Genomic DNA, 27,681 nt, shown 5'->3' with positions numbered 1-27,681 from the left:
CTCCCAGGTAGGGACGCCCCCTCCCACGCAGCGCGGTTCCGGCGGGTGGGAAGGAGGGGCTGCGCTCCGAGCGCCGCCCCTCCATCTATCACATGGCCGGAGAGTCACAAAAACAACAGCTTTGGCCAAGACCGTGACTTCTGGAAAGAGAACCCAGGCCCTGGCAGTCAGCCCCCTCCCCATGGAGGACAGTTTTCTTGAATCCTTCGGGAGGCTGAGCCTCCAACAGCAGCAGCCACAGCAGCAGCAGCAGCCTGCTCGGCCGCCCCCACGGGGGACACCTCCGCGTCGCCACAGCTTTAGGAAACATCTCTACCTCCTGCGCGGCCTCCCGGGCTCGGGGAAAACCACACTGGCCAGGTAATGACAGCGGCCTGGGCGCCGGCGCGCGACTCGGGGCCACGGAGCACCGGCCGAGCGCGCCGCTGCCCGCAGCGCTTCCCGGGTGCCGCTCGCACCCCTGCCGCGGGCGCCCGCCCTGCCTGGCCCCGGGCCCCAGGCCCCGGGCACAGCCGGCCGGCCGGCCGCGCGGGGACCCCCCACGTCCCCGGCGCTCCGGGCCACGGGCTCGGAGAGGCGGGCGCTCATCTTGTTGGTCGCCCGCTGCGCTTCCCCGGGAGGATGGAGCGCGGCACTGCGCCGTGCGCGAACCCCAGTTGGCACTGGCCGCTTCCCCGCCGCCGTGCCCGGCCTAGTGCCAGCCGGGAAGCCTTCGCCGCCCCCGGCCTCCCCCAGTCTCGCTCGGGTCGGGAAGGCCCGCAGGGACTCTTCTTCGGGAAAAGTCGGTGGCGACTGCAGAGAAAAACCTGCTCGCCCACCGGCGCGCGGGCAGCCGCCACAGTGCGTCAACAGGCGTTTTTAACCTAAAGCCTGGTTCGGGGCGGGCTGGGGGAGACTGGGAGCCGGGACTGCGCTGGCCGAGGCCGGAGGTGCTTGCGGCCCGCCTTGGAAATCAATAGATCGGGGCGGCCTGCGTTTGCTTTAGCAGCTGCGAAGGCGCACAGGTGCACGGGGGAGGGGGCTGGCGGCGCCACCAGCGATCGTCACCGCCGAGCCTCGCCGTGGGTGCCCAAATTCGTTTACTTGGGAATTGCGTAAGCCAGCTGCTCTCCCCATACCAGGTCAGCGAGAATTGCGCGGGCTCCTAGCCCGCGGCCGCCCGGCTGGGCCCACCGCTCCAGCCTGAACGCCCACCACTCCCTGCCTTGCACTTGATGTTCCAGCCACGTTGGACTGTTGATCTCCTGTAAACCAAGCTGTTTCTGCTGGCCGGGCTGACGCTGGCCCGCCTGCCTGGCTTGCCTGGCCGTCTCCCTTTACCCAACTGATGCTACTACTAGTGTTTTCCAAACTCAGCTCTTACCTTACTGCGCGCAGCGGCCTCATCCTCCAGTACCTCATCCTCTTCCCGGCTCCTTGGCTTCGTGTTTACAGCTCTGTGACTGTGCTTAGTTTTTGCACATGGTTTTGTTTATGCTTCTGTGAGATTTTTTTTTTTTTTAAGGCTGCGGCCTTATCCTGCCCTATCATGCACACACTAGGTATTCAGTGGAGGAAGTGGTCCCTGAGGCTCCCTGCCACTGCTGAAGGATGGTGGTGGTCTGCAGGCCCAGGCTGGTTTCCATGGTGCCCGGTAGTGGTGCCCTGAGGAGGAGGCCCGAGTCCTTCAGATGAACATGTGGATACGAGGGAGTTCTAGCAGACCCCTAGGATGAGGTGGCCTGGGCTTTTAATTAAGATTCAGCTTGTTTTGTGGAGTAGAGGCCTTTCTCCAAAGAATAATGTTACATTAGCAGATTACCAGGCTTTATGACTTGTAGGTGGACGCTGGTGGACGCTGGTTCCCTTTTCTGAGTCACACAGCCGTCAGTATGACCTCCCCTGAGTCCGGGAGATGGAAGATGGATATAGAGAGGCCAGCCTCCTTGGAACCTAGCATAACTTGATTATTTTGTGACACATTCATGGTGGGCACATGTGTTTCCAACCATGTAGTATCTAGATGTCAAATCCTGTTTAATTTCACTTTCGTTTTGCCGACCTATCACACACTGAGTGTCAAAAGGAGTAAGTAAACATTTGGGGCTAGGCTTTTTTTCTATGTGGGAACAGGTAGCAGTAATTAGTGGAGAGTGGAATATGATGTCGATGAACCTTATCTGTAAAGCAAAAGTGGGTAGATTGAATAAAGGTCTTTGCTGGCTCTAATTTTCTATACTTTCAGGATTTTAATTCCTGGTTGTTGTTTGACCAAGCCGCAGACATTGGATAAGAGACTAGTTAGTCATTGTAGGGATGATTGGAGTGAGCAGTCCTGGAAGCTGAAGATTGGCCTTAGGTCTCCATCACTAAATGGCTGGTGACTCTGAGCAATCACCTAGCTTCCTGGGCATTGTTTTTGTATGAGACAAAGAAGTGAGAGGATTTATGAAAGATCCTCCCAACCCTACATTTCCACTTGTCAATTTAAAAAATGTCTACGTTAAGCAGGGTGCCTGTGATGCAAGCCTGTAATCCTAGCTACTCAGGAAGCTGAGATCTGAGGATTGGAGTTAGAAGCCAGCCTGGGCAGAAAAGTCCCTGTGAGACTCTTCCCTCCAATTAAGCACTCAAAAACTGAAAGTGAAGCTGTGGCTCAAAGTAATGGAGTGCTAGTTCTGAGCAAAAGAGCTCAGGAACTGTGCCCAGGCCCTGTGTTCAAGCCCAACTGACAAAAAAAAAAGACTAGGTAAAGAGCACTAACCTGGACTGGGAAGGTGGCTCAGTGGTAGAGTTCTTGCCTTGCATGCATGAGGCCCTGGGTTTGATTCCTCAGCACCACAGAAGCAGAAAAAGCTGGAACTGGTGCTATGGCTCAAGTGGTAGAGTGCTAGCCTTGAGCTGAAGAGGTGAGGGACAGCACCCAGGCCCAGAGTTCAGGCCCCATGACTGACCAAAAAAAAAAAAAAAAAAGAGCACTAACCTTGGAGTCAACTTCTGACTTCATAACCAAGCTCTGAAGCTCACTAGCTATGCTGTTGACGCAATCCAATGCTTCAATTTCCTCTTCTATTCAGTAGGGTCATCTGCTTTTTATACCTCAGAAGGCTGTTGCAAGGGGACTTTAATCTATCTCTCTACCTTTTGAAGTATTGGTTACTGCTTGAGTTATTAAGACTTTTTGCCCTCCTTGTGATTGGAGAGAAGCTTGACTGTGAAGTGAAGACAGCTTGCGTTGACTTTGAGTCTCCCTTTGTGCTGGGCATTGGCAGTATTGAGGCTGAGGAGCATTGGCCTGGTTTGCATTTACAGGAAGCCTGAGGAGCAAGCAAAGTGTAAGGCCACAGCTCAGCAAGATAGAAGCTGGAGCCAGGATGAATGGGGATGCTGTCACAGATGTATCTGTAGGAGCTGCCTTCCCACCTTATTTGTGATAGAGCGGGAGGAGAATGAATACACACACACACACACACACACACACACACGTGCGCACGTGCACACACACACACACACACACACACAAATGCATGTGTATAAGAAATAGTAAAAGTGTAAGTTTATCATTTATATGTTCGATTCTGGGAAGTTCCCATTTTATCTAAATGTTTTCAAAAATTTCTATAATGAACATGTATTTCTTAAATCAAACTAATAAAGTGTTTTTCTTTAAAACTTGGAGGAAATCAATTTTTAACCAATGTTTTTATTTCATCTTCTATTTCTCATTTGATTAAAGAACTAATAAAATATTTAAAATTAGGATTATGTCTTCTCTTTCAAATCAGTGTTAGATTTCTCTGCCTTTCACCTATGTTTTCATAGCTTGAAGTAGCTGGGATGTGGAAAATATCTATCTAAATTCTTTGTATTCATTTAAAAAATGATTGAGGTTTATATGGTTTAGAAAATGTTAAACACATCCAAGTATGAAAACATTAGTTTTATTCCAGGTGCTGGTGACTCATACCTATAATCTGAGATCTGAGGATCATGGTTTGAAGCCAGCCTGGGCAGGAAAGTCTGTGAGACTTATCTCCAATTAATCACCAGAAAACTGAACGTGGTGCTGTGGCTCCAAGTGGTAGAGCTCTAGCTCTGAGAGGAAAAGCTCAGGGACAGAGCCCAGGCCCTGAGTTGAAGTCCCATGGCAGATCAAAAACAACGAAAATAAAAAACCCTGAAAACACCAGTTTTATTGTCTCTATTTAAATGTTGTTTTTAAAATAGGTTGTTACTATTGACCTGTAAAATTCTACTTCCAGGAATTCATCCTAAGGAAATAATTGGACAAGTACATGAAGATACAAGAATTTTCATCATTTTTTGTGTAATAGGAAAAATGGGAGCCAACTTAAATATTCAGAAATAGAGGATTGGCTTAAAAGATGCATTTTTTGACATAAATGCATGGTTGAACTATAAGTGCATTCTTTTGTTCTTTCCGTTAAAAAGCCTGTTTTTCAAACACTCACCACCAACCATTTTTTTCCAAAAGAAAGAGGCTTGCGAAAACTTGTAGAAAAATGTGTGAGAAATACTTATTCTTTTTTTTGGGGTGGGTGGTCCGGTCATGGGGCCTAAGTCGGCCTGGGCGCTGCCCCTCAGCTCTTCAGCTCAAGGCTAGCGCTCTACCACTTGAACCACAGTGTCACTTCCAGCTTTAATGTTTATGTGGTGCTGAGGAATCGAACCCAGGGCCTCATGCATGCAAGGCAAGCGTTCTACCACTGAGCCACCTTCCCAGCCCGAGAGAAATACCTATTCTTGACTTTAAACATAGACTCCCCCCAATTTATTTTCCAATTTTTGACAACAAATATACATTACTTGGTACCTTTTAACAGGGAAAATTAAGATACTTTTAACTAAACCGTTTTATCTAATAGCTTGGCTACATAGAACAAGGTTGTATGACAAAGCTTTTGTTACTAAATAAATGTCATTTTTCCTAAGAAAAAGTTTTCCTCAGTTAATTCTTAGTTGGAATTAAAATTATTAAATTTTATTTTAATTATCTTAATTATATTAATTGTACTTGTTACCATATAAATGAACATAGGTCACTTGATTTTTTTTTCAATACCTCAAATTCTCTTATATTGGAGTTAATATCCCACTAATGTTTATTTGAAGTATTTTTGATACTACAATAAATGCAGGGCCTATGATGTGTTCATTAAGCATTTGGGGGATGTTTGTGCTACATGGGTACCAATTATTTTTTTTATTATGAATCACTAACCAGCAGTAACAGTGTTCAGTCAGTACTTATTAGACTACTAGCATTTGCTTAGTGAGGCATATACAAGATAGGGCTAATAGAAGCCTACACAAGACTAATCAGGGGCACCAGTAATAAGTACCCTTCTGTGGGTGAGGCAGGTCCAGTGGGGAGTAGCATCTTGTGATGTTCAAGGCCAAAGGAGTCTGTTAAGAGGGTTAAAGCTAACTAGATAGTCTCTTCCCTGTTCGGACAGTTCTTGCGTTGGCATTGAAGAATGCGGGGGGGGGGGGGGGGGGAGGGGAAGGGGGAGGGGAAGGTGGGAAAGAAGAGCTGCATGTTCTGCTGGCTTTATGAAGGGGAGGGGTTGTAGCAGCGAGTGTTCTGCCTGGGGAAGCACAGGGCCAGATTAGGGAGAACGTTAAACGCTGGATAGAAGCCAGGTGCTATGCCTCTTAGTCAGAACTTCATGAGTAGGCTTAAAAGTACAGAACGGCCAAGTGCTAATGGCTCATACCTGTGATCCTAGCTACTCAGGAAGCTATCTGAGGGTTGTGGTTCAAAGCCAACCCAGGCAGGAAAGTCTGTGAGACTCTTATCTCCAATAAACTACTCAGAAAAAGTCTGCAGTGGGGCTGTGGCTCAGTGGTAGAGTGCTAGCCTTGAGCAATGGCAGCTCAGGGACAGTGAGACTCAAGGCCCTTAGGTGAAGCCCCAGGACTGGCACAGAAATTTTAAAAAGGAAGAAAGAAACAAAATGCTGGACAGAAGAGGAGAGAGAAGAATCTCTCAAGACCCTTTCACTCGCAGTATAGGGTCCAGAACTATATACAGAAGCTGACAAACTGACCCGGATCTGTACCAGTCCCTTCATCAGTGAAAGACCCATGGAAGAGCTCAGTACTTTCCAATACACAGGTGTGTGTGTGTGTGTATGTGTGTGTGTGTGCACGGGCGCGCATGTGCGCCCGCACACACGCACATGCACGTATGCATGTGTATGTGTCTCCAAATGTCATTTTGCCATTGTCATTTTACCCTTATTTTTTTGTCGGTCGTGGGGCTTGAACTCTGGGCCTGGGTGCTGTCCCTCAGCTCTTCAGCTCAAGGCGAGCACTCTACCACTTGAGCCACAGCTCCACTTCCTGTCATTTTATCCTTTTATGAAGACAATCATTGTACCACTTGAACCACATCTCCAGCCCATTTCACCACCTTTAAAATATACAGTTCAGTGGCATCAATTATATTCTGATATGCAGCCATCACTGCCCTATATTTCAAACTTTTTAAAAAATCAGACACATGCTCTGTGCCCACTAATCAGTAATGCTGTATGTCTCTTTCACTCCGGGCAGCTTCCCAGAAACTTGATGTCTTTGCCTATTCTCAGTACTTCCTGTAAGTGGGTCATCCTTTACTTGTCCTTTGTGACTACTTTATTTCTTTATCTGTGCTAGTATCAGGGCTTGAACCCAGAGCTAGAGCTCTCCTTTGGCTTTGTTGTTGTTGCTCAAGGCTAGCATTCTACCAGTTGAGCTATACCTCTATTTCCTATGACTGGCTTATCTGGCCTAGCACAATTATCTTCAAGGTTCATCTGTGTTGTGATGTATATGAGAACTTCATTATTTTATGTCTGAATAAAGTAGTCCATTGTATAGGTATACCACTAAAATGTCCTTTTCATTGAAAGCACTAGAGGATAGTCTTAAAAAACTTCTCCTTTTCAAAATTAAAAGTGTTCATGATTATGTCAGTTTGCTGAAATGCTTTTGAATTTCACTTATGGATCAAAGCCAAGTGCGGTTGCCAGGCTCTAGTATCTCCTTTGCAATGCTCTACTTCCTTTTGGGACCATCACCAAAGCCTTGAAACATGTATTCAGTTAGGTGCAAAGGATGCTTGCTGGCAGCTGTCCTGTCTTATCCACATCTCTGGTAACGTGGAATTTCTTATCAAGAGAGACACTATTTCCTTGTTTCTTAATACTAGAGCTTTCTTTGCATGTGAAAGGATGATACAATGGTGAACAGATAGGAAGAAAAGCACACATTATACATAGTGAAATGCAGAAGCACTAAGCACAGGGGACCAGTTAGTTAGATAACTAGTACATAACTCAAACCCAAAACATACTCTGTCCTGCAGCGCTCCTAGCCAGCAGACCTGGACCATTGAGACCACACCTTTCATAAATAAAAGCATGATCAAAATAGAAAGTCTGAAGTATTCCAGTCTTTGTATGTCAAAATAGAATAGAAGGGCAGGTGACATCTCAGATCATTAATCATTTTGGTCTACTTAGAAAATAACTACAAGTTTTTGGGTTTGGTGTTTTGTTTTTGTATTTTTCATGAATATCCTAAGATAGGTCCTAAATCTCCTCCGTGATGAGAGTCCTGGCCATACCTCTCTCTGGAGGTTGGGATGAGTGATGACTATAATGCTATCCATATTTTACAAGGACCAGGAAATACAGGGCAGCATGGGCTTGTAATGACTTACTGGGAGGCCACGTCATGGGATGTTGTCTAGCTATGAACAACACAGGCCATGGCCATGCTCCTGGAGCGGTGGGGAGAATGGAAGGCCTGTTCCTTGGGGGGGATAGTACTGCAGGTGTGGGAATGATATGAGAGGAGGTAGTGGGGGAAGAAATGAACAAGGAAGAAGGAGGCTGGGGAAGGAGAGGTATTGCTAGTGACAAAATGATGGTGGGTTTAATATGTTGTGTAATTAAAAAACATTTAGAGGCCCTGTTAAGGGAGCTAAGTTAACCTGATATATCTGGGTAAGGAAGTTTACATTTTACTTGTTATTTGCCACTGAATAAGATGTGTTTCTTCTAATGAAGAAAATATAACAAAAAAACTTATTATTTTTGTTGGTGTGTACCAATGGGGGGGCAGTGGGAAGAGATGAGATTTATATTTTAAAATAAGTATATATATATGTATATATATATTTATCCGGATTATGATGCATTTGAGAGATATTTCATTTCCCAACCCCCAAGTATCTAACTATGCTCACATGATAGGATATTTATTACTTAACAAGTCTCTTTTTGCAATTTTATTGAAATCTTCTGGCATCTTTCTAGGACTATTTGGAGTATAGAGGAACCTAACAAATTAATTTTTTAAAGTATCTAAAGATAAGTAGGATCATTGGGACTGAGACAATAGTTTGCTAAAAAAGATTAGGAGTGGGAATATGGTTTAGTGGTAGAGTGCTTGCCTAGCATGCATGAGGCCCTGGATTCAATTCCTTGGTACCACATATATTAAAAACTAATAAAAATTTTTAAAAAACTAGTCTAATTTCTGATTGTTCCTTTGGAAGGCTGTCTATCGGATCATGTATTGTCTTTGGGAGCAGGCTATCTTTTTATGAAGGTTAGAACTTGGGAAAGGGGAAGGGAGACATGAAGAAGGAAAAGCTAGCCTCAGTTACTGAATGCTCCCTGTATATTTGGCTCTTTATAGATCTAGGTTTCTTGGACGTTCATAATATCCAGGGGATGATTTCTAGTTCATAGCTGAGGACATTAGGTCACAGCATCATGTGGACTGTGAGATGGGGCTTCCATGAGATGCATAGTGGTTTTACCCCATAATGGTTGTTTTCAGACAGATGTTCTTCTATCCACTTTTCACAGTCAGTAGCGATCCTGCTGAGGTATAAGTGTTGGTTTTCAGTGGTTTTTTCCCCACATGTATTAAAGATATGATGAAGAGGATCTCAGTGGGGCTTTCTCTGCTATCTAAAGTAGCACCTCTCCAGCATTCTTTGCTCTGTTCTTTGGCTGTCTTTTCTATATAGGTTTAAGTAAACTGTAAGTTTTATGAGACATAAGTTTTTTGACACCAGGAACATTTACTGTGCTCAGCTTCTGGCCTGGCATATTGTAGGCTGTCACTAAAATTTGATGGATGGAGTTGCTAATGGAAGGCAAAGTTAGATGCTGCCTAAGACAGGGAAGCTTAGCTATCTGCATGGCTTCTTGAGTAAAGAACAAAACCTAAGCCAGCAATTTTATTTATAAAGAAGTAAGAATTGGAGGGGGGGGGTTAAAGTTTGAGGCCAGCTAGATATAAAAGTTTGCAGAGCTCTATCTTTGCAAAAGCTCTATCTCTACCGGTGGTGAGATCTGGTAGCATATGCCTGTTCTCCCAGCTCTCTGGGACGCACAGCGGCTGGGTGCAGTAGAGCACATCTGGCATGTCTAGTGACACAGGGAAGCACAAGTGGGAGGACTGCAGTCCAGGCGAGCCCAGACATAAGTTGAGACCCTGTCTTGAAAACAGCCAATGCAAAAAAGGATTGGAGGTGAACTCAAACAGTAGAATACATATGCCTTGCAATTGTGAGGTCCTGGGTCCAACAAGCAAAAAGGGCTGTGAAGGTGGATTAGTGGTAGAGTAATTGCCTAGCATCATGAAGCCCTGGGTTGGATTCCTCAGTATCACATAAACAGAAAAATCCAGAAATAGCACTGTGGTTCAAGGGGTAGAGTGCTAGCCTTAAGAAAAAGAAGTTCAGGGCTGGGAAGGTGGCTCAGTGGTAGAGCGCTTGCCTTGCATGTATGAGGCCCTGGGTTCGATTCCTCAGCACCACATAAGCAAAAGAAAAAAAGCTGGAAGTGGTGCTGTGGCTCAAGTGGTAGAGCGCTAGCCTTGAGCTGAAGAGCTGAGGGACAACGCCCAGGCCCAGAGTTCAGGCCCCATGACTGGACAAAAAAAAAAAAAAAGAAAGGAAAAGAAGTTCAGAGACAGAACCCAGGCCCTGAGTTCAAGCTCTAGGACTTGCAAAATTTAAAAAAAAAAAAAAGGAGGTTATGGAGATGAACAGTAATGTAAAAGAATGAATTAGACAAGCATTTTTAAAAGTACAGTACAAGCCAGTCGCTGGTGCCTCATGCCTGTAATCCTAGCTACTGAGGAGGCTGAGATATGAGGATCACAGTTCAAAGCCAGCCCGGGCAGAAAAGTCCGTGAGACTCTTATCTCCAATAAACTACTAGAAAACTGGAAGTTGCACTGTGGCTCAAGCAGTAGAGTACTCGCCTTGAGCTGAAGAGCGCAGGGACAGCGCCCAAGCCCAGAGTTCAAGCCCCATGACCAACAACAACAACAAAAAATACAGTACAGCCAATTCATTGCAGAGAAAACTATTCCTGGTGTTTTTTTTTAAATGTGAAATTGTTGTCCTAGCTCCTTTACTTTGTATTTGTACTAAAAAGAACAATACCATCAAAAACAAACCAAAATAAAACAAAAACCCCAAGCCCTAGGATCAAAGATACAGCTATGATCCCCTATAAACTAGTTACAAAAGTGCCCAAAGTGGCCATTTTCCTGGATGGCCACTCTTGTGTTATCTGTGATTGACCTGTGACATGTTGTGAAAGGACAGCTAAAAATGGTTTGGCCACACTCGAGAGGCTGTTTCTGCCAGGGCAGGGGTCACCCAAGTGTGGCGGTTGGCAATACCAGGACTTAGAGGAGGCTGCCCACATCGGGCAGGAGCCAGGTTCTCCAGCCTTCACGCTGCTGAGTTTACTACTTCCAGTTGATTCCAGTAGAATCCAGATGAAGGGCTGGGATCCAAAGAGAATTCTCACTTCTAGACTCTCTGGGGGGGATAAAACTGAAATTTGCTTAAAATTCTCATAACAAATGAGACATTCTCCTCACACAGTTTGGGATCCCATAAACATAATTTGTGTAATTGTGAGTAGAGATTGTATTTAAGAGCCATTGGTATGTTTGACAAATATTTACTAACCTTCTACATGTCTGGCATGGTTATAGGTGGTTAGACTAGAACACAGGACATAAAAGGCAAACTCCTCTCATGGAAACTGTGTTCTGTCAGAGGAAGCCTTTCTGAAAGAAAGAAGGCAAAAAGGTCGCCATAGGGCCCTTATTTGTGATAGACACCCAGAACTGCCCACTTGTGCATGTGTAACCACTGGAACTTACTCATAACAGGAAAACTTACGGGCAACCTAAGCACCACTAGAGAAAGGCAGAAATACCTTTACCTATTTATAGTACTCAAATCTAGTGGCTTAGTGTGGTGGGGCCAGAAAGGCTTTAATCCAGCTGTATCACTCACTGGTCTGTGCTTAATAGACAGCTTAATAATAGTGCTTATCACCTAGGAAATGTAAAGCCATTCAAACAGTGCTTGGCACAACATAAGCACTTAATGAACAGTAGCTATGTTTATTGCTTGTGAGTAAAGGAGTACTATGTAGATGTTAAAAGGAATGGACTTAGTCTGTATATCGACATGAATAGATCTGTCAAGTGCATAATGCGCCTTCTTTTTTTTTTTTTTCATTTAACAAATACTTACTGTCTACTATGTTCCAGGCAGTGTTCTAGGTACTTGAGAATCACCAGTGAACAAAATAAAGATCCTGCCCAGGTGGACCTTATATACCAGAGGTAGGGAAATGGATATAAAACATAAGGATAATTTATATTATGCTAGGAAGTCATAAGTCTGTGGGGGAATGGGAAGTGAAGCATAGGAAAGGGTTTGGGAATGCCAGGATTAAGGTCTGGAGTTGGTTGACTTGAGCCAGCAAAATGAGTATGAGAAAATGTAAATGAGGGTCATCTCTAGTTCCTGGATACATGTGCTTGTTAGCTCTTTTGATTTTTCTCCACAGAATCTTGTCTATGTTAAAAAAAATTCTCTATGACACAACACATAAAAGAAAATGACGAGTACTCCCAAACATGAAGGTGGTTGACTAGGAGATAGAAAGCCTGAAAGGAGCTAAATGAGGAATCTTTGTGTGTGTGTGTGTGTGTGTGTGTGCGCGCACGTGCCTGTACTGGGACTTGAACTCAGGGCCTGGGCACTGTCCCTTAGCTTTTTATGCTCAAGGCTAGCACTCTGCCCTTTGAACCAAAGTTCCACTTCCAGCTTTTTAATGGTTAATTGGAGATAAAAGTCTCATGGACTTTCTTGACCATCTGGCTTTGAACAATGATCCTCAGATCTCAACCTCCTGATGAATCTAGTTTTTGAAAAAGATTCTAAAGTAAATTTTGGAAATTCAGACTCCTTCAGGGAGAGATAAGCCTAACTACAATGCAGAGACTCAAAAACAGCACTATTGAAGGATAAATTCGCAACTCCTTCAGGGACAGATAAGCATAACCGGATCATAGGAACTCAGACAGTAATGTTATAAGACAAGCAAGAGAACACGTAGAACCAAAGCAGAAATTGTTGATCCAATAGAACAGTTTTTGAGTTGAAGACTCAGAAGTGATACAAATGAATTCAGTACCTAGCCATATTCTGGTAAGACTGTGGCAAAAACTGTAAATGGACTACCCTATATTTCTTAGGACTACTCTATAGTTTAGTGTGTGGCAGAAGCTGCTTAATTCTAAATCTAGAGTTTGCAAGGACTGTTGCCTCCTGCTTTGTAAAGCATGAATGCAAAGGCTGGCCCTGCAGTGGCACTGTGAGGCTCCTTGAGTGGGTGGCCCCTGGCTATGACAGTCCCTGGACTTTAGCTGCATGCTGCCAGCATGTGGAGACAGCAGGAAGTGCATTCTCAGCCCTAAGCTCACAAGGCTCAGTTATAACATCACACCCCAGAAACCCACTCTCGATCTGTGGTAGACCATGTTCAGACCTGGGAGTGATTTAAGCTCTAGAAACATGAGTTTCTTTATCTATCATGTAAAGGGAAGATTATTTATTTCATAAAATTGCTATGAAAGTTAAAGAGAGATAGCATATGCCAAGCTCTTTGTTTAGTGCTTAACACTTTAGATCAAGTTGCAAATACATTTGACCGACGTGTGAGGAAGGTGCTGGTCGGGGCTGGAGCTGAGGATCTGAGCACTCATCCTTAGCTCTTTTGCTGTAGCCCTTGAGCCACAGCTTCACTTCTGGCTCTTTGTTGACTGACTGGCGATGAGTCTCATGGACTGTTCTGGCTGGCCTTGACCACAGACCTCAGGATTATGGGCATAAGCCACCTGCCTCTTGACTAGATTTTATTTTATTTTATTTTATTATTATTTTTTGGGGGGGTCTGGTTGTGGGGCCTGAACTCTGGGCCTGGGCGCTGTCCCTCAGCCCTTCAGCTCAAGGCTAGCGCTCTACCACTTGAGCCACAGCGCCACTTCCAGCTTTTTTCTTTTTTTGCTTATGTGGAGGAATCGAACCCAGGGCCTCAGGCATGCAAGGCAAGCGCTCTACCACTGAGCCACCTTCCCAGCCCCTAGATTTTATTTTTAAAAAGTCTAAAATACTGCATATAATCAAGAAAACACCAGAAAAGATGTGTTTCACACATCAAGATTGGTGCACCAAAAACTAAAATTCCAGAATAATGGTCCTCAATGTATGCAATCATTTAGTGTTTAGGAAAACAGTATTTTGAAACAATGGGAAATTGATAAATTATCATGTTAGTAGCTGGGGACAACCAGGCAACCACATGGGAAAAAAATCAAGTTAGATCCTTAACTAATTAATGCTACATATATGCATAAATTTTAGATGGATAGAGGAGGAATGTAGAACAATACATGTTTACATAATCTTAGGGTGAGAAAGGATGTTCTAAAGGTACTGTCACAGTTATAAACTAAAAAATAAAAGATGAATATAAACTGGGTGCTGGTGGCTTATGCCTGTGATCCTAGCTACTTAGGAGGCTGAGATTTGAGGATCACAGTTCAAATGAAGCCAGCCTGGCCAGAAAGGTCCATGAAATTCTTATCTCCAATTAGCCACCAGAAAGCCGGAAGTGGTGCTGTGGCTTAAAGTGGTAGAGCACTAGACTTGAGCAAAAAGCACAGGGACAGAGCCCAGGCTCTGAGTTCAAGCCTCACAACTGACAAAAAAAAAAGAGAAAGGAAAGAAAGAAAGAAAGAAAGAAAGAAAGAAAGAAAGAAAGAAAGAAAGAAAGAAAGAAAGAAAGAAAGAAAGAAAGAAAGAAAGAAAGGAAGAAAGAAAGAAAAGCAAAGATGAATATATACGACTAGATAATGTATCTTTGTTAGAAACCAGTTTAAACAAAATGCAAAAGCAATTGAGATACTCAGTAAGAAATTAAAATTCAGCAAGAAAGGTATCTACTCATAGTGGTTACACACCTGCAGTCCAGAACATGGGAGGCTAAGGAATGGAGCTTGAGAACTCACGAGTAGTCTGAGCTACAAAGCTGGTCCCTGTCTCCAAAAAAAAAAAAAAAAAAAAAATCCAAAGGCCAGTGACTCACATCTAATAAAAAAAAAAAAGAGGAATTTTTGGAGAGAAGACCAACATGTTAATGTTAATTATTTTTAGATGGTGGGATATGGAAATTTTCCTTTTTCTGTATTTAGATGTTTCAAAAATCTCTTCAGTGAGTATATTTCTTTGCTAGGCAGAAAGGAATATATATATATATATATATATATATATTCACATATATTTCATGTATATAAGAATATATGAATATATTCATATACCTCATATGTATAAGAATATATGTGAGGTCAGGCACCAGTGGCTCATGCCTGTAATCGTAGCTACTCAGGAGGCTGAGATCTGAGGATCACAGTTCAAAGCCAGCCCAGGCAGGAAAATCTGTGAGACTCTTATCTCCAATAAACCAGTAGAAAACTGGAAGTGGTGCTGTGGCTTAAGTGGTAGAGTGGTAGCCTTGAGCACAGAAAGGCTCAGGGACAGTGCCCAGGCCCTGAGTTCAAGGCCTAGGATTGGAAAAAACTAAATAAATCTCTTCAGTGAATATATTTCCTCGCTAGGTAGAAAGGAATATATAGTCACATATATATTTTCATATATATAAGAATATATGCAAATATATCATGTACTTTGAATGTATAAGAATATATGTGAGCTGGGTGTTGGTGGCTCATGCCTGTAATCCTAGCTACTCAGGAGGCTGAGATCTGAGGATCGAGGTTCAAAGTCAGCCTGAGCAGGAAACTCCATGAGACTATCTTCAATAAACCACTCAGAAAACCGGAAGTGGTGCTGTGGCTGAAGTGGTAGAGTGCTCGCTGAAGAGCTAAAGAGCTGAGAGATAGCCCCCAGGCCCAGAGTTCAAGCCCTACAACCAAAAACAAGACAAGACAAAACAAAAAGAACATATGTGAGGGGCTGGGAATGTGGCTTAGTGATAGAGTGCTTGCTTACCTTGCATGAAGTCCTCCCTGGGTTCGATTCCTCAGTACCACATACACAAAAAAAGCTGGAGGTGGTGCTGTGGCTCAAGTGGTAGAGTGCCTTGAACAAAAGAAGCACAAGAACAGTGTCCAGGCCATGAGTTCAAGCCCCAGGACTGTCAAAAAAAAAAAAAGAATATATATGAATACACACACACACACACATATTATTTGTGCTGGGGTTTGAACTCAGGAATTCAGGATCTCATGCTTACTCAGCTGTATCTCTACCACTTGAGCCATGCCTCCAGTCTAGCTTTTTTCTGGTTAATTGGATATATTAATAGACTTTTTTTTTTGTCAGTTTAGGGGCTTGAACTTGGGACCTGAGCACTGTCCCTGTGCCTCTTTGTGCTCAAGGCTAGTACTCTACCACTTGAACCACAGTGCTACTTCCTCATAGACTTTTTGCCAGGGTTTGCTTTGAAGGATAATCCTCGGAGCTCAGCCTCCTGAGTAGCTAAGATTACAAGCTATGAGCCATCAGCACCTGAGCAAAAAAGTTAGCACAGACCTTAGGAATCAACTTGACAAGTACTATTGGCCAAATTTGGGCATCAGTTGGAATAATGATGGTAGGGATTATGAGAAGGGGGACAAGAAAGAAAGCTCTTTTCAACTTCACCGTGTGAATTTAGAAGGAATTATAGAATAGGATAAATCAGAGTTGTGTGACACCCAAGGCAGTTGTGTGTTTGGACAGAGCTCAGAGCAGTAGATGGAGAGACGGAGAGCAAGGCGGCTGGAGAATACAATGCTTAGGTTAGCCCCACAGTGTCATGCCTGCACATGCAAAGGAAGCATGTGCCTTGATAATGGAAAAGCCAAGATGCTGCTGCCTTTTAGCCAAGTGTCCCAACTTAGCATAATGGGGAAGTGGTCCTGTGCCATCTAAAGTGCCCCATGTCACCTCTGTACTTTCCAAAAAAGGCCTAACCTGGTCCTTGGAAAGCCATCCTAACTAATGTGGACTGTCCACAAAGGGGCTCTCAGAATTCTGAGGACAGCATTTAGATGAAATGACATTAACAAGACAGTAATCACCAATGTAGTGCTTGAAACAAAATGAAAAAAAGTCTTTGGGACCATCAGGGAAATCTTAAAAAATTGTAAAGTGAAACATTGTGCATTTAAGTATTTTTTTTAATGGGATAATGGTATCATGGTTATACAAGAGAATGTTTTTACTCTTAGGAGAGATCCTGTTTGGCTCCTGATTCAAATAAAACAACTGTAGGTGAATGCTAATGATGAAGTAGATGGAACGTGGTTGGGCACATAATGGAAACAGTTGAAACTGGGCCATGACTGCTTGTTATTGTTTATCCTGTCCTGTCCACCTTTACATGTTCGAGAACATGTCAAGTTATATGGCAATGTTGGACATTCTCAGTGAGTGACTAGCTCTCTAAGTATCTATTGGTTCTCAGGAAGGAATTACAAAAGAATAACACGTTGTGAAATCTAGGTTAGTGGTTGAGTTTCTGTCACAGTAGTAATTTTAAATGAATTGGGGGTGGGGATCAGGGAGGTGAAGGCTATGTAGAAGTAAGTATCTTTCTATTTTTTCCCTTTTATTTTCATTCTCTCAATTTCCCTAATGCATGAGGCTCCTGACAACCATAGAGCAAGCTAGAGCTGGGGCACTATCTTCACCTTCTGAAGCTGATGGAATGGGATTTATTTGCTTCCACTTAAGTTTAAGAATCTCAAGGTTGTCTATTTAATCACTTATATTTGGCTAATGGAATTTTTATTGTCCTGCATTGTCAAGATGTAAAGGCTGCCCATGCAACCTTAACATTTAGGTAAAGATAAAACGAGGTTTTGAAAGACAAAAACACAAAACAAGAATCCATGGGGTCACAAAGGTGAATGTTGGATCTCTACAGCCAGAGATTGAGGATGCTAGCAGGTGGTCTTATCCCATGAAGACCCTGAACAACTTAACTTTTACTCTTAAGCTCAGTTTGTAATAAGGAAGAACAGTAGTCCTAGGTTTTGTTTATGCTCCCTAGAAATAAATAGGAATCAAACAAAATCAAATGTGAATTGGAACCCCATGTCTTAAAGCTTTTTCAAAGGAAACGTTAGAAAAAAATAAACTGCCTGTCAATACTAAGGAAAACCCGAGTAGAGAAGTAATGGATATAAGAAGAAAAACTCAACTCTAAAAATGTTTACCAAACAAAACAAACCCCATATGTGATGAACTTGCTAGGAAAACAAATGAAACCAGGTTTGGAAGGGACCTCAGATCTGGGACTAAAAGGAAAAATACATTTTGAAATCAGTTTCCATAGTTGCAATATAAGGGAGTTAAGTTATATAGTACAATTTCTCCTCTCAACATAGCTTATTTAGACTAAATGATACTGATGAAAAGAATTTAAAAACTTTACAGTAACCATAAATGTAAAATAGACATACCTGAAAAAAAGAGTAGAAATAAAAGAGTAGAGAAAAAAGAGTAGAATACACATCTAAAAAAATGCATCTGGAGCTCCCTTTAAGTTTCTTTCCTGAGTTATCTTTGTGACTTTGCCTTGGAGGTTACAGCTTGGACTTGGCCTTTTCTGCTTGAGTAGCTTTAAAATAAAAAAGCAGACATTTAATTTGGAAATGATGAATATTTGTTCCATCCTGTCCTCTATCTTCTCCCTTCTTTCTTATCACATCTCTGTGGTTGATTTAAAGTTGCCGCATTTTCTTTGCTCCTCATTCCATGAAGAAGTAGAAACTATTTTCATTCACTGCAGGTCAGCAACGCAACTTGTTTTGATACCTAGGATGAGGAAACCACGCAGTGGCTGCTCAGACCCTCTGGTTGTACTATGAAGGGGCCTAGTTGAGCCCTCCCACCAGCCCGCAAGGTGCCCGAGCCAGCAACAGCCATCCCTGCAGAAGCTAGTGAGAGGTTTACCTGGACCCTCTGCCCCCATCACATTGTCAGAGGTTGTAGTTGAGCAAGTGACTCAGGCAAGACTATTGCAAATGCATTGTTGAGTCTAGCCTAACTTGCTGACGATGAGGATAACTATCAGGAATTATTTTGGTTTGTTTTTTTTGGGGGGGAGCAGAACTAGGCTTTGAGCTCAGGGTATTCCACTACATAAGCCCCACCCAGTCCATTTTGTTCTGATTGTTATTGTTATTATTATTAATAATAGTTTGTGCACTAGTCCTGGGGCTTGAACCCTGGGCCTGGGTACTTTTCCTGAGCTCTTCAGCTCAAGGAAAGTGCTCTACCACTTGAGCCACAGCACCATTTCTGGTTTTTTGGTGGTTCATTGGAGATGAGAGTCTCACGGACTTTCCTGCCCGGGCTGGCTTTGAACTGCAATCCTCATACCTCTGCTTCCTGAGTAGCTAGGATTACAGGTGTGGGACTCTGGTGCCTGGCATAATCTTATTTAAGCTCCCTGCAGGTACAAGCCACCACACCCAACTTGATTTATTTATTTTTGTGAAGATGCAGTTCTCATGAACTTTTTGTCTGGTTTGGCCTCAAGACTGGTCATCCCAATCTCTGCCTCCTGAGCAGTTGGGCATCTGGCTTATAATTTGTTTTTATCTATACCCAACATTTCTTTGATGATCTTTGGCTCCTTTGATATCATTCTTTAGATTTACCTGGTTGTTTTTCTGTAAACCTCTTTGTCAGATTTCTTTAAATCACATTTGAATTCAGTTTCAAATAGGATTTACTATTTTTACTCCCAATCCTTGGTGCTTTTATTCTTTGTTTTCCATGAAGTTGTTCATGCTATTTATTTCTCTCTCCTTCCTTCTTCTCTTCCTTCCTTCCTTCCTTCTTTCCTTCCTTTTTTCTTTGAAGTATCTTGGAATTGAAACTGACTTTCAGGAATGCTAGGCAAGGGGTCCATTACAGAGTCACATCCCCAGACCCATCCTTTTCTCCTTCTTCTCTTCTCCTTCTCCTTCTTCTCCTTCTCCTTCCCTTCCCTGTCTCAGAATGGGACTCAAACTCAGCACCTAATGCTTTTGTTCATTGGCTAGTGCTCTACCAACTGAGTCCCTGCCCCTGCCCTATTTCATCCTCTCTACTTCTCCAGGAATCCAAGGTTCCAAGTCAAAGGTCTCCTTTAGAAAACGCATTTTGTCAGAACTTGTTTTTGACTGGTAGTTCTCTTAGTGCTTTTGTGGTACAGATTTTCTGTGGTGCCAGGCTAGCAGGGACCTGGCTCTGTGGGCTCTGAATTCTGTTTTTTTTTTTGGGGGGGGGAAGGGGGTCCAGTCATGGGGCCTGAACTCTGGGCCTGGGCGCTGTCCCTCAGCTCTTCAGCTCAAGGCTAGTGCTCTACCACTGGAGCCACAGTGCCACTTCCGGCTTTTTTCTTTTTGCTTATGTGGTGCTGAGGAATTGAACCCAGGGCCTCATGCATGCAAGGCAAGCGCTCTACCACTGAGCCACCTTCCCAGCCCCAAGGGCTGTGAATTCTTAAAAGCAAATATGATGCTTTGTGCCTTAGCATTTCACATTGCACTTGGCACGTGTTAAATGCCTAATAAATGTTTAATAAGTTCTCTAATTAATAGTCTGAAATATTGTCTTATGGATTATAGTTGCCCAAGGCAGACTATTGGATTGCTATTTAAATCAAGATCTTAGGTCCATTGACATTTCCTCTGTACTACCACACCTGTTAGCAAAGAAAATGTGTTTGGTTTTTGTTTGTTTGCCAGTTTTGGGGCTTGAACTCTGGGCCTTGGCACTGTCCCTGAACTACTTCTTCTTTTTTTTTTTTTTGGTCAGTCGTGGGGCCTGAACTCTGGGCCTGGGCGCTGTCCCTCAGCTCTTCAGCTCAAGGCTAGTGCTCTACCACTTGAGCCACAGTGCCACTTCTGGTTTTCTAGTAGTTTATTGGAGATAAGAGTCTCATGGACTTTCCTGCCAGGGCTGGCTTTAAATGGTGATCCTCAGATCTCAGCCTCCTGAGTAGCTAGGATTACAGGTGTGAGTCACTGGCACCTAGCTCCCTGAATTTCTTTTGCTCAAGGCTAGCGCTCTACCACTTAAGCTATAGTGCCATTTCTGGCCTTTTCTGTTTATGTGGTACTGAGGAATCAAACCCAGGGTTTCATGCATGCTAGGCAAGCACTCTACCACTAAACCACCTTCCAGTCCTGTATTTGATTTGGAATTTGCCTTCTCAGTTCTCTGTGCTGTCTTTTGAAGAATTTTGGCAGATGTTTGTTTACTGTTCCTAACTTACACGCAGGTAAGTTAGACATCTGCTATTTTTGTGGGTAAGTTAGATATCTATTTAATTTTTTATTTATAATTTTAATTTATTTTTTGGTGGTTGTGGGACTTCAACATAGGGCCTGGGCTCTGTCCCTGAGCTCTTTTGCTCAAGGCTAGCACTACCCTTTTGGGCTACAGCTCTACTTCAGGTTTTCTGGTGGTTAATTGGAGAGAAGAGTCTCACAGACTTTCCTTTCCTGGGCTGGCTTTGAACTATGATCCTTAGATCTCAGCTTCCTGAGTAACTAGGTTTACAGGCGTGAGCCACCAGGGCCTGGCCATCTGCTTTTTTTGTCTTTCATCTCTTATATCCACTACAATACTTGGAAAGATGACTTCACATTCATATGCCAGTGTTTTATTGCTATGGCATGTAAAAGTATGGGTCTGGGAATTTGACCTCATTGTTATTACTATCAAAACTATCCTTTATAAAAAAAAAAGTTTCCCTATACGTTAACTCACTTGAGCCTATCAGAAGCTCTGGATAGGAATTTTTAAATTATATTTTATAGATATAACTCTCAGAGGTGAGGTCACCTGACTGGATAGACGAAGAGTCAAGAAATGAACCCAGATCTGGCAGAGCAACTCAGGTGTTTTGTCATTGTCTTCGGCTCCTCGTTATTGCTCAATGAAGATAATTCTCCACGGGGAACAGAAAGGAAAGATAGGAGTTGAATTGCTTGGCTTGCTCTTTGCATTTCCTGCCCTTGTGGTTTTCCAGTCTTTTTTTCTTTCTTCTGACTTGTCACCATCTTGTTCTGAGCGTGGCATTTGGTCATGTGTTCCCATTTGCAACTGGACCTGTTAGAAGCTAGTTCTGCTGGTTGTGTAAGGTGCTGCACTAACTATTCTCCAGTTGCACATTATCCACTTCAACCTTTACAGGCGAGGAAAGAAGGCTCTGCACCTCTCCTTCCCCTCAGTCACTACTTGGACTAATACCACCTTCTGTCAATAAACAGTCCAAGATTCCAAGCTGAAGCATCTTGTCTTGGAAGTTCTTTGGACAGAGGTGAATACTTCATTTCTGATTTGCTTATAAGGGGCACTGCATGATGCTTCCCTTTCTTCTTCCTCCCCCTGCACCCCCACCATCCCGTGGTATTTTCAGATCCAAACCTAGGAGTAGTAGAAGCTAGAAACACACGGGGAATATTGAGTTCACCTCCTTCCTTCTCTCGTGCCTTGTTCCATTTGCCTTAGGTGTTATTAAAATACAACCATGTTGCTGAGTAAGGTTGCACACATGCATCACTCTTTATCCACATCTCATACTGCAGCAAGAACCAGATGGGTCCTTACAGAGAAAAGAGCTTGGGGGAAAAGGGTCCCCAGGACAGGCGAGAGTTTAGGGGCCAAGAGAAGGGCTGCAACATGGGTCAGGGCATGTTTTGGAGGGCCCTGGTGCCTCAAAGAGGCATTGGGCCCTCAGCTCATCCCTAGTTTTATCTTCATTTGGTCACAGTTGCTGCAGGAGGTGGTGATGGTGACCAGAGTCCTTTCAAGTGTTGGCCATACACGGCCACTTCTCAGCTCTCTCCTGCCTCCTGTTCAGTAGCGGTGCCTTCCAGATATAACAAGAGTTTTTCTCTTTTTAAGTGGGAGTTCAACAACTCAAAAAGCTGGTGGTGTCAGAATTATAAACTACCAGATGCAAAATGTTAGAGATGGAAGGGAATCATTTCTACCACAACCACGCATATATTAAAAGAAATCTTCTTTCATTTCTCCACTTTGCAGACAATTGCAACATGACTTTCCCAGGGCCCTGATTTTCAGCACGGATGATTTTTTCTTCAGGGAAGACGGTGCCTATGAGTTCAATCCTGACTTCCTGGAGGAAGCTCACGAATGGAACCAGAAAAGAGGTGACAAATTTCTTTCCAAACTCCTGGGAAACCTTGTTGAGCCACATAGACCATAGCTGCTTCGGTATGAATACGTTTTATGGAAGGAGTGTAGTCAAAAGTTTCTCCATTCCCCCCACTCTTCCAAGCAGAATGTCAGACCATAACCTCTTTAGATCTTAGGAAAAAGAAAATGACTCCTAATTGTTCTAAAGTAGGTGGAATTGAATTGTGTAATGAGGACATCCTCTAACCAAAACATGACAAAACATGGGTAAGGCTCTCCCTCCTCTGACTACTACATGTTGTTCACTGTTGTATGACGTTGTATTGCAGCAAGAAAAGCAATGAGGAATGGCATAACCCCCATTATAATTGATAATACCAACCTGCACGCCTGGGAAATGAAGCCCTATGCAGTCATGGTAGGAAGAAGCATCATTCTGAATTTTCAGTCATGGACATTTTGTGAGAAAGTTGAAATGTTTGTTCTTTCCTCTTTTTCTTTCTGATCTGCCATGAGTTGACAGTGTTTTCTTTCTGATCTGCCATGAGTTGACAGTGACTAATTTTAGTTCTCGCATGGAGCAGGTAAAGAAGTTTTAGTCTTTCTCTGATGTTCAATGAAATCTGCTGAGATGCTAATTTCAGTTCAGGGTACAGTTTTTATAATATTCCTGGGTAAATAGCCCTGGGTCTGAATTCTTGGTAGCTTTTCAGTGTTGGTTCTTTTCTTTGCAGAGGAGCAGCATGGAAACTTGTAGAGAAGAGTGGACTAGCAGGGCTGTGGGTCACACTAGGAAAAGTCTGCCTCGGGCCAGCCAGGGCTCTTAGCTCTGGCTACTGTTGCTGCCTGTGAGTGCGAGGCCAGCACAACTTTTAAATTTTAAAATGGAATGAACACTAGCACCCTATTAATACAATAGAATACAACAGACACACAGCATAGCTGTCCCTTCAGATATTTTTTTTTCTGGCATCTTCTTGTCTTTTGTGCCACTAAATCTTTATAGCCTATTGGCTATAGAAGGGGGAAGCATAGAGTGGGGCAGGAAGCAGTCTTGTGAACACTGTACTGATGTCACCATCTTTACTTGAAGCTGTGAAGCTCCTACACAGGATTCATGGCTCTCTATGTTTAGGTTACATTTTGGGCAAAACAGCATTCTTTGGGTTTGCTTATGGGACATGACTGAATGTAAGAGAAAATGAGCATCAGCTGTGGGGTATTTATGATTGAGAGGCCGCTTGGGTGAGAAATGAACAGGGCTACAAAGAGGGGGATGAATTACAGCACAACTCAAAACCAAATCAGGGATTAACTGAATTTCCGGGAAGCTATTTTACTTTTTGTTTTCTAGATATTTACAGTATTTTTTTTAGTCACACAGTTTTTTTTTTTTAAAACCAGACTCAGATGGTTTCAAGATATGGTAGTTGAATCTTCTACTAATTAGAAGTATCCATCAAAGAATGGAAGGGCAATCATAAAAACAATTTAAATGCATGCATTAATTGACAAAATAATGATTACACATCTCTCTAGAGTGTAGTGAGACTTTTTGGCACATATATACAATGTGAAATGATCTATTCAGGATATTCAGGTGACATGTATCATTTCTTTGTGAACAGAACATTCAAAATATTCTCTGATTTATATAATGCATATTTTAATCACCCTTCTGTGCAACAGTACACCAGAACTTACTCATCTTCCTATGTATTTATGAGGAAATCTTCTCATTTAGCTCTTTTTGTATTCTGTAACATAATATTCTGTATTTTGTAACACAACAGTGACAAGATAAAGCAGTAGTCAATTTGTGAATACAAAGGATATTTGGATTTTTACAGGAACCTCAAGGAAAGGGGCACAGTATATCGAGCTACAGTCGTAGCAAGGAAAGCTGCTCTTTGAGGGAACATTATGTAAAACATGTAGACATTACCTTTAGTCCATTGACATTCTCACTTCTAAACCAAGGTAGTGACCTTGAGAATTCATCAAGATGGTTTATACCTGTGTTGGGACAGTTTAAGCTAATCCAGAGATCTACTTTTAAAGATGTTCAACTTCTACATACTAGATAAAACCAAAATGTATCATTGGGGACCAGAATATAAAGCAAGAGTGATTACATATGGAAATGAACCAGGTGCATTAAGATAAATTGAAGCATTGGAGTACTAGCAAAGCGGAAGAAATTTTAGAGAAGATTTGTAGTAAATGTTAAATGGCAGCATAAACATTCCCAAGCATACATACTATGTCTTCAATGTTTTATGTACTTTTGAAAAATCAGGCACTTGAAAATAACTATGAAGTTATATTCCGAGAACCTGACACTCGCTGGAAATTCAACGTTCAAGAGTTAGCAAGGTACTTCTTTGTTTTTCTAGTTCCTCATTATGTATCCTGCTATTTTCAGGTATTTCAGACCGAGCAAAAGAATCTTTTCAGGCTGGAAATGGACTGGTAGTTTTCAGGCCAGAAATGGTAATTCTTGGAAATTGATAACTTTGGAATTATTGATGTGAAGATTTTAGTTTTGGGCCAGTTTTGTAATATAATGCTAAATCTTGGCTTGGACTTGGTCCTTTAAAGGACACTTTAACATTCTGCTAAATTGCTTCTTCATTAACGAGCATTTAAAAGCACCTTCCTCTGCATGGGAATGCACATGTCAATGGTGCTTCTGCCTTTAGATCTTTAGATGTTGAACAATGTGGACTCTGTTTACTGGTTAGATGCTGCTTCTAATTTATATGTAAAAAAGGAATGTCCAAATAATACTAACTTGATTTTGAATGCATGAATTCTGATAGTCACACCCTGTATTACCTGATATCTGTGTCCATGACTTAAAGCAACCAGTTATATCACTGTTTACATTTTAGGAGTAAGGCTAGTTCATCTTATGGTTAAACGCAGATAGCGTTTCCCCAGTCTGTGGATCTCTCCTCACAGGACCGCCTCAGGGTTGTTAAGCCCTAGTTCACGGACTCCATTCTATAATTGTAATTGCGGGTAACTACATTTCTAACTATATTCCCACCAGTTGGTACTTATGCCAGCTAGGACTTAAGATTATTATTATTATTATTTTGTTGGGCTTGGGCTTGAACTCTGGGATTGGGTACTGTCCCTTAGCTCTTCAGCTCAAGGTTAGCACTCTACCACTTGAGCCACAGTGCCACTTCTGGTTTTCTGGTGGTTAATTGGAGATAAGAGTCCCATGTATAGTCCTGCTCAGACTGGCTCTGAACTGTGATCCTCAGATCTCAGCCTCCTGAGTAGCTAGGATTACAGGTATGAGCCACTGGCACCCGGTTTAAGGTTATTTTAGTAAGCATCTTTTAGCTGTATCAGGGATGGATTGATCTACCTTGATGACCATCTATGCATATCCTTAGCAGGCAAACACATGACTTAAAATCATTCCAGTGTTTGGTGTCTTGAAGCATGTCATTAATATTCCCAGGAACAAAGCATTTCTAAGGCCAGGCTTAGGCTAGTTTAGAAGGGGGAAGGGCAGCATGAAAAACAGGACTAGGGCCTGGACGATAATGGAATGGCAAGACAGTATGCTTTTGCCAGTTATGTCCTGAGGATAGTGAGTGATATCTATGTAATGCAGGGCTTGTAAATGCAAGGAACCCATCTCAAGATCCTGCCTTAACTAAATACCCACATTTCTTTTCCATGTAGAAGAAACATTCACGGAGTCCCAAGAGAAAAAATACACCGAATGAAAGAACGGTATGAACACGATGTTACCTTTCACAGTGTACTTCATGCAGAAAAACCGAGCAGAATGAGCAGGAACCAGGACAGGAATAATGCGTCGCCTTCCAACGGCGGAGGATACTGGAATACCTACTCTGAGTTTCCAAACCGGAGAGCGCATGGCGGTGGCTTCGCACACGAGAGCTCCTTTAGCAGAAGGGGCGGCTGTCACCATGGGTATTAGAGGCCCATCTGACAGCCATGGAGAATTTTCCTAAATAAGTTTTTACTTCGATTTTTGGTATTTATTTTTTGTTCACGTTTTAGTCAGAGCTCTAATTCCAGTGTACATATTTGAACCCCCAAGTTTCTGAGCAGAGGCCATTATATTCATCACCTTCAACAAACATTGTTACAGTGCACCCATACGCATGGTCTGAGGCTGGAGAGTCTGCAAGTTGGATTAAAGTGTCTTTCTCCAGGGAGAGAACTGGAAACTAAAATCCAAGAATGTAATCAGTGACATAGGTTCATAAATGAAACCGTGTTTATATACTTAAGCTTCAGTACCACTGTCTCTGAAGTAATCCATTTACTATTTCAGGAAATTTCATCTCCATCAGGGAAGTTTAAAAGATGGGGGAAAGCAAGAGGCTAGAAACTGCTTAGTGCCATTGCTACCTTGATATATTAAAATCCATAAGACACTAATGATACTGCTTTTCCTTTAAAAGTAACACCCTAGCAAGTATACACACAAGGGCATTTGTCCTTCAAAGTGGACACTTTGAGAAGCTACTCCTTTATTTTAATGATACATCAAGGTTAAAAAAACATCAAATCCTTAATAAGGGATACAAGCTACTTAAGGAAACTGAGTATCATTAGGGTCACACCTTTTGTTTAATTGCTTTAGCAGTATCAGACCTAACTTTTGGCTATTGTCTAAGCGTAAGCAAAATAAACTTGCCTTCATAAAACACGTTTTTAACAGGAAATATTAAAATGATTCTTAAAGTTGTGCCTATAAATTTGTATGATTAGTTGGCAAACCAGGTGTTTGTGAATGCAAGGAATGTAGCAGCCAAGCATTTGATCCAGTGAGGATGTGTGAAAGCCATGCTCACTGCAAGATGAGCAGTGTTGGTAGTTTCTGCAGCATTATCTGACACAATAGGGTTCCATCACACTCTGGAATGACCCTCTTAGACCAGAACTGAATTTATGAATCCAGGGTAATCCCAACAGGTTCTCATCAAATGTGTGAGGCTATGATAAACAAGACCATGTAGATGTATGCTCTCTTGTTGGCCAACAGCTTCTTTCTAATGTTGTGATATATTATTTTAAGTGTCTTATATAATGGTGCTTTTATGGTTATTAAATTGTATATGGTATTGCATTTA

The 27,681-nt window shown here is 42.6% G+C and overlaps 1 protein-coding gene and 1 non-coding gene across 3 annotated transcripts; both read left to right on the top strand.

The window, feature by feature from the left end:
• On the top strand, window positions 1-27,681 carry N4bp2l1 (NEDD4 binding protein 2 like 1). Of its 2 annotated transcripts, XM_042685730.1 has the most exons (5): window positions 16-360; window positions 22,439-22,566; window positions 22,882-22,970; window positions 24,852-24,928; window positions 26,258-27,681. In XM_042685730.1, the coding sequence occupies exons 1-5, from the start codon at window positions 182-184 to the stop codon at window positions 26,517-26,519; spliced, it is 735 nt and encodes a 244-aa protein (XP_042541664.1). In that variant the 5' UTR covers window positions 16-181; the 3' UTR covers window positions 26,520-27,681. The 2 variants fall into 2 exon arrangements, with proteins under 2 accessions (XP_042541665.1, XP_042541664.1); XM_042685731.1 differs by lacking the exons at window positions 24,852-24,928; window positions 26,258-27,681 and adding an exon at window positions 24,978-25,045 and having other exon boundaries at window positions 1-360.
• Window positions 10,514-10,623, top strand: LOC122112958. Its single transcript, XR_006148334.1, has one exon. It is a non-coding gene; the product is annotated as a small nucleolar RNA SNORA16B/SNORA16A family (small nucleolar RNA).

Source organism: Dipodomys spectabilis, unplaced genomic scaffold (genome assembly GCF_019054845.1).
Source record: "Dipodomys spectabilis isolate Male_0828 unplaced genomic scaffold, ASM1905484v1 ptg000095l, whole genome shotgun sequence".
Classification (NCBI taxonomy): domain Eukaryota; kingdom Metazoa; phylum Chordata; class Mammalia; order Rodentia; family Heteromyidae; genus Dipodomys; species Dipodomys spectabilis.
The sequence above is the reverse complement of the archived record's forward strand: the minus strand, read 5'-3'. Positions and strand labels throughout refer to the sequence as shown.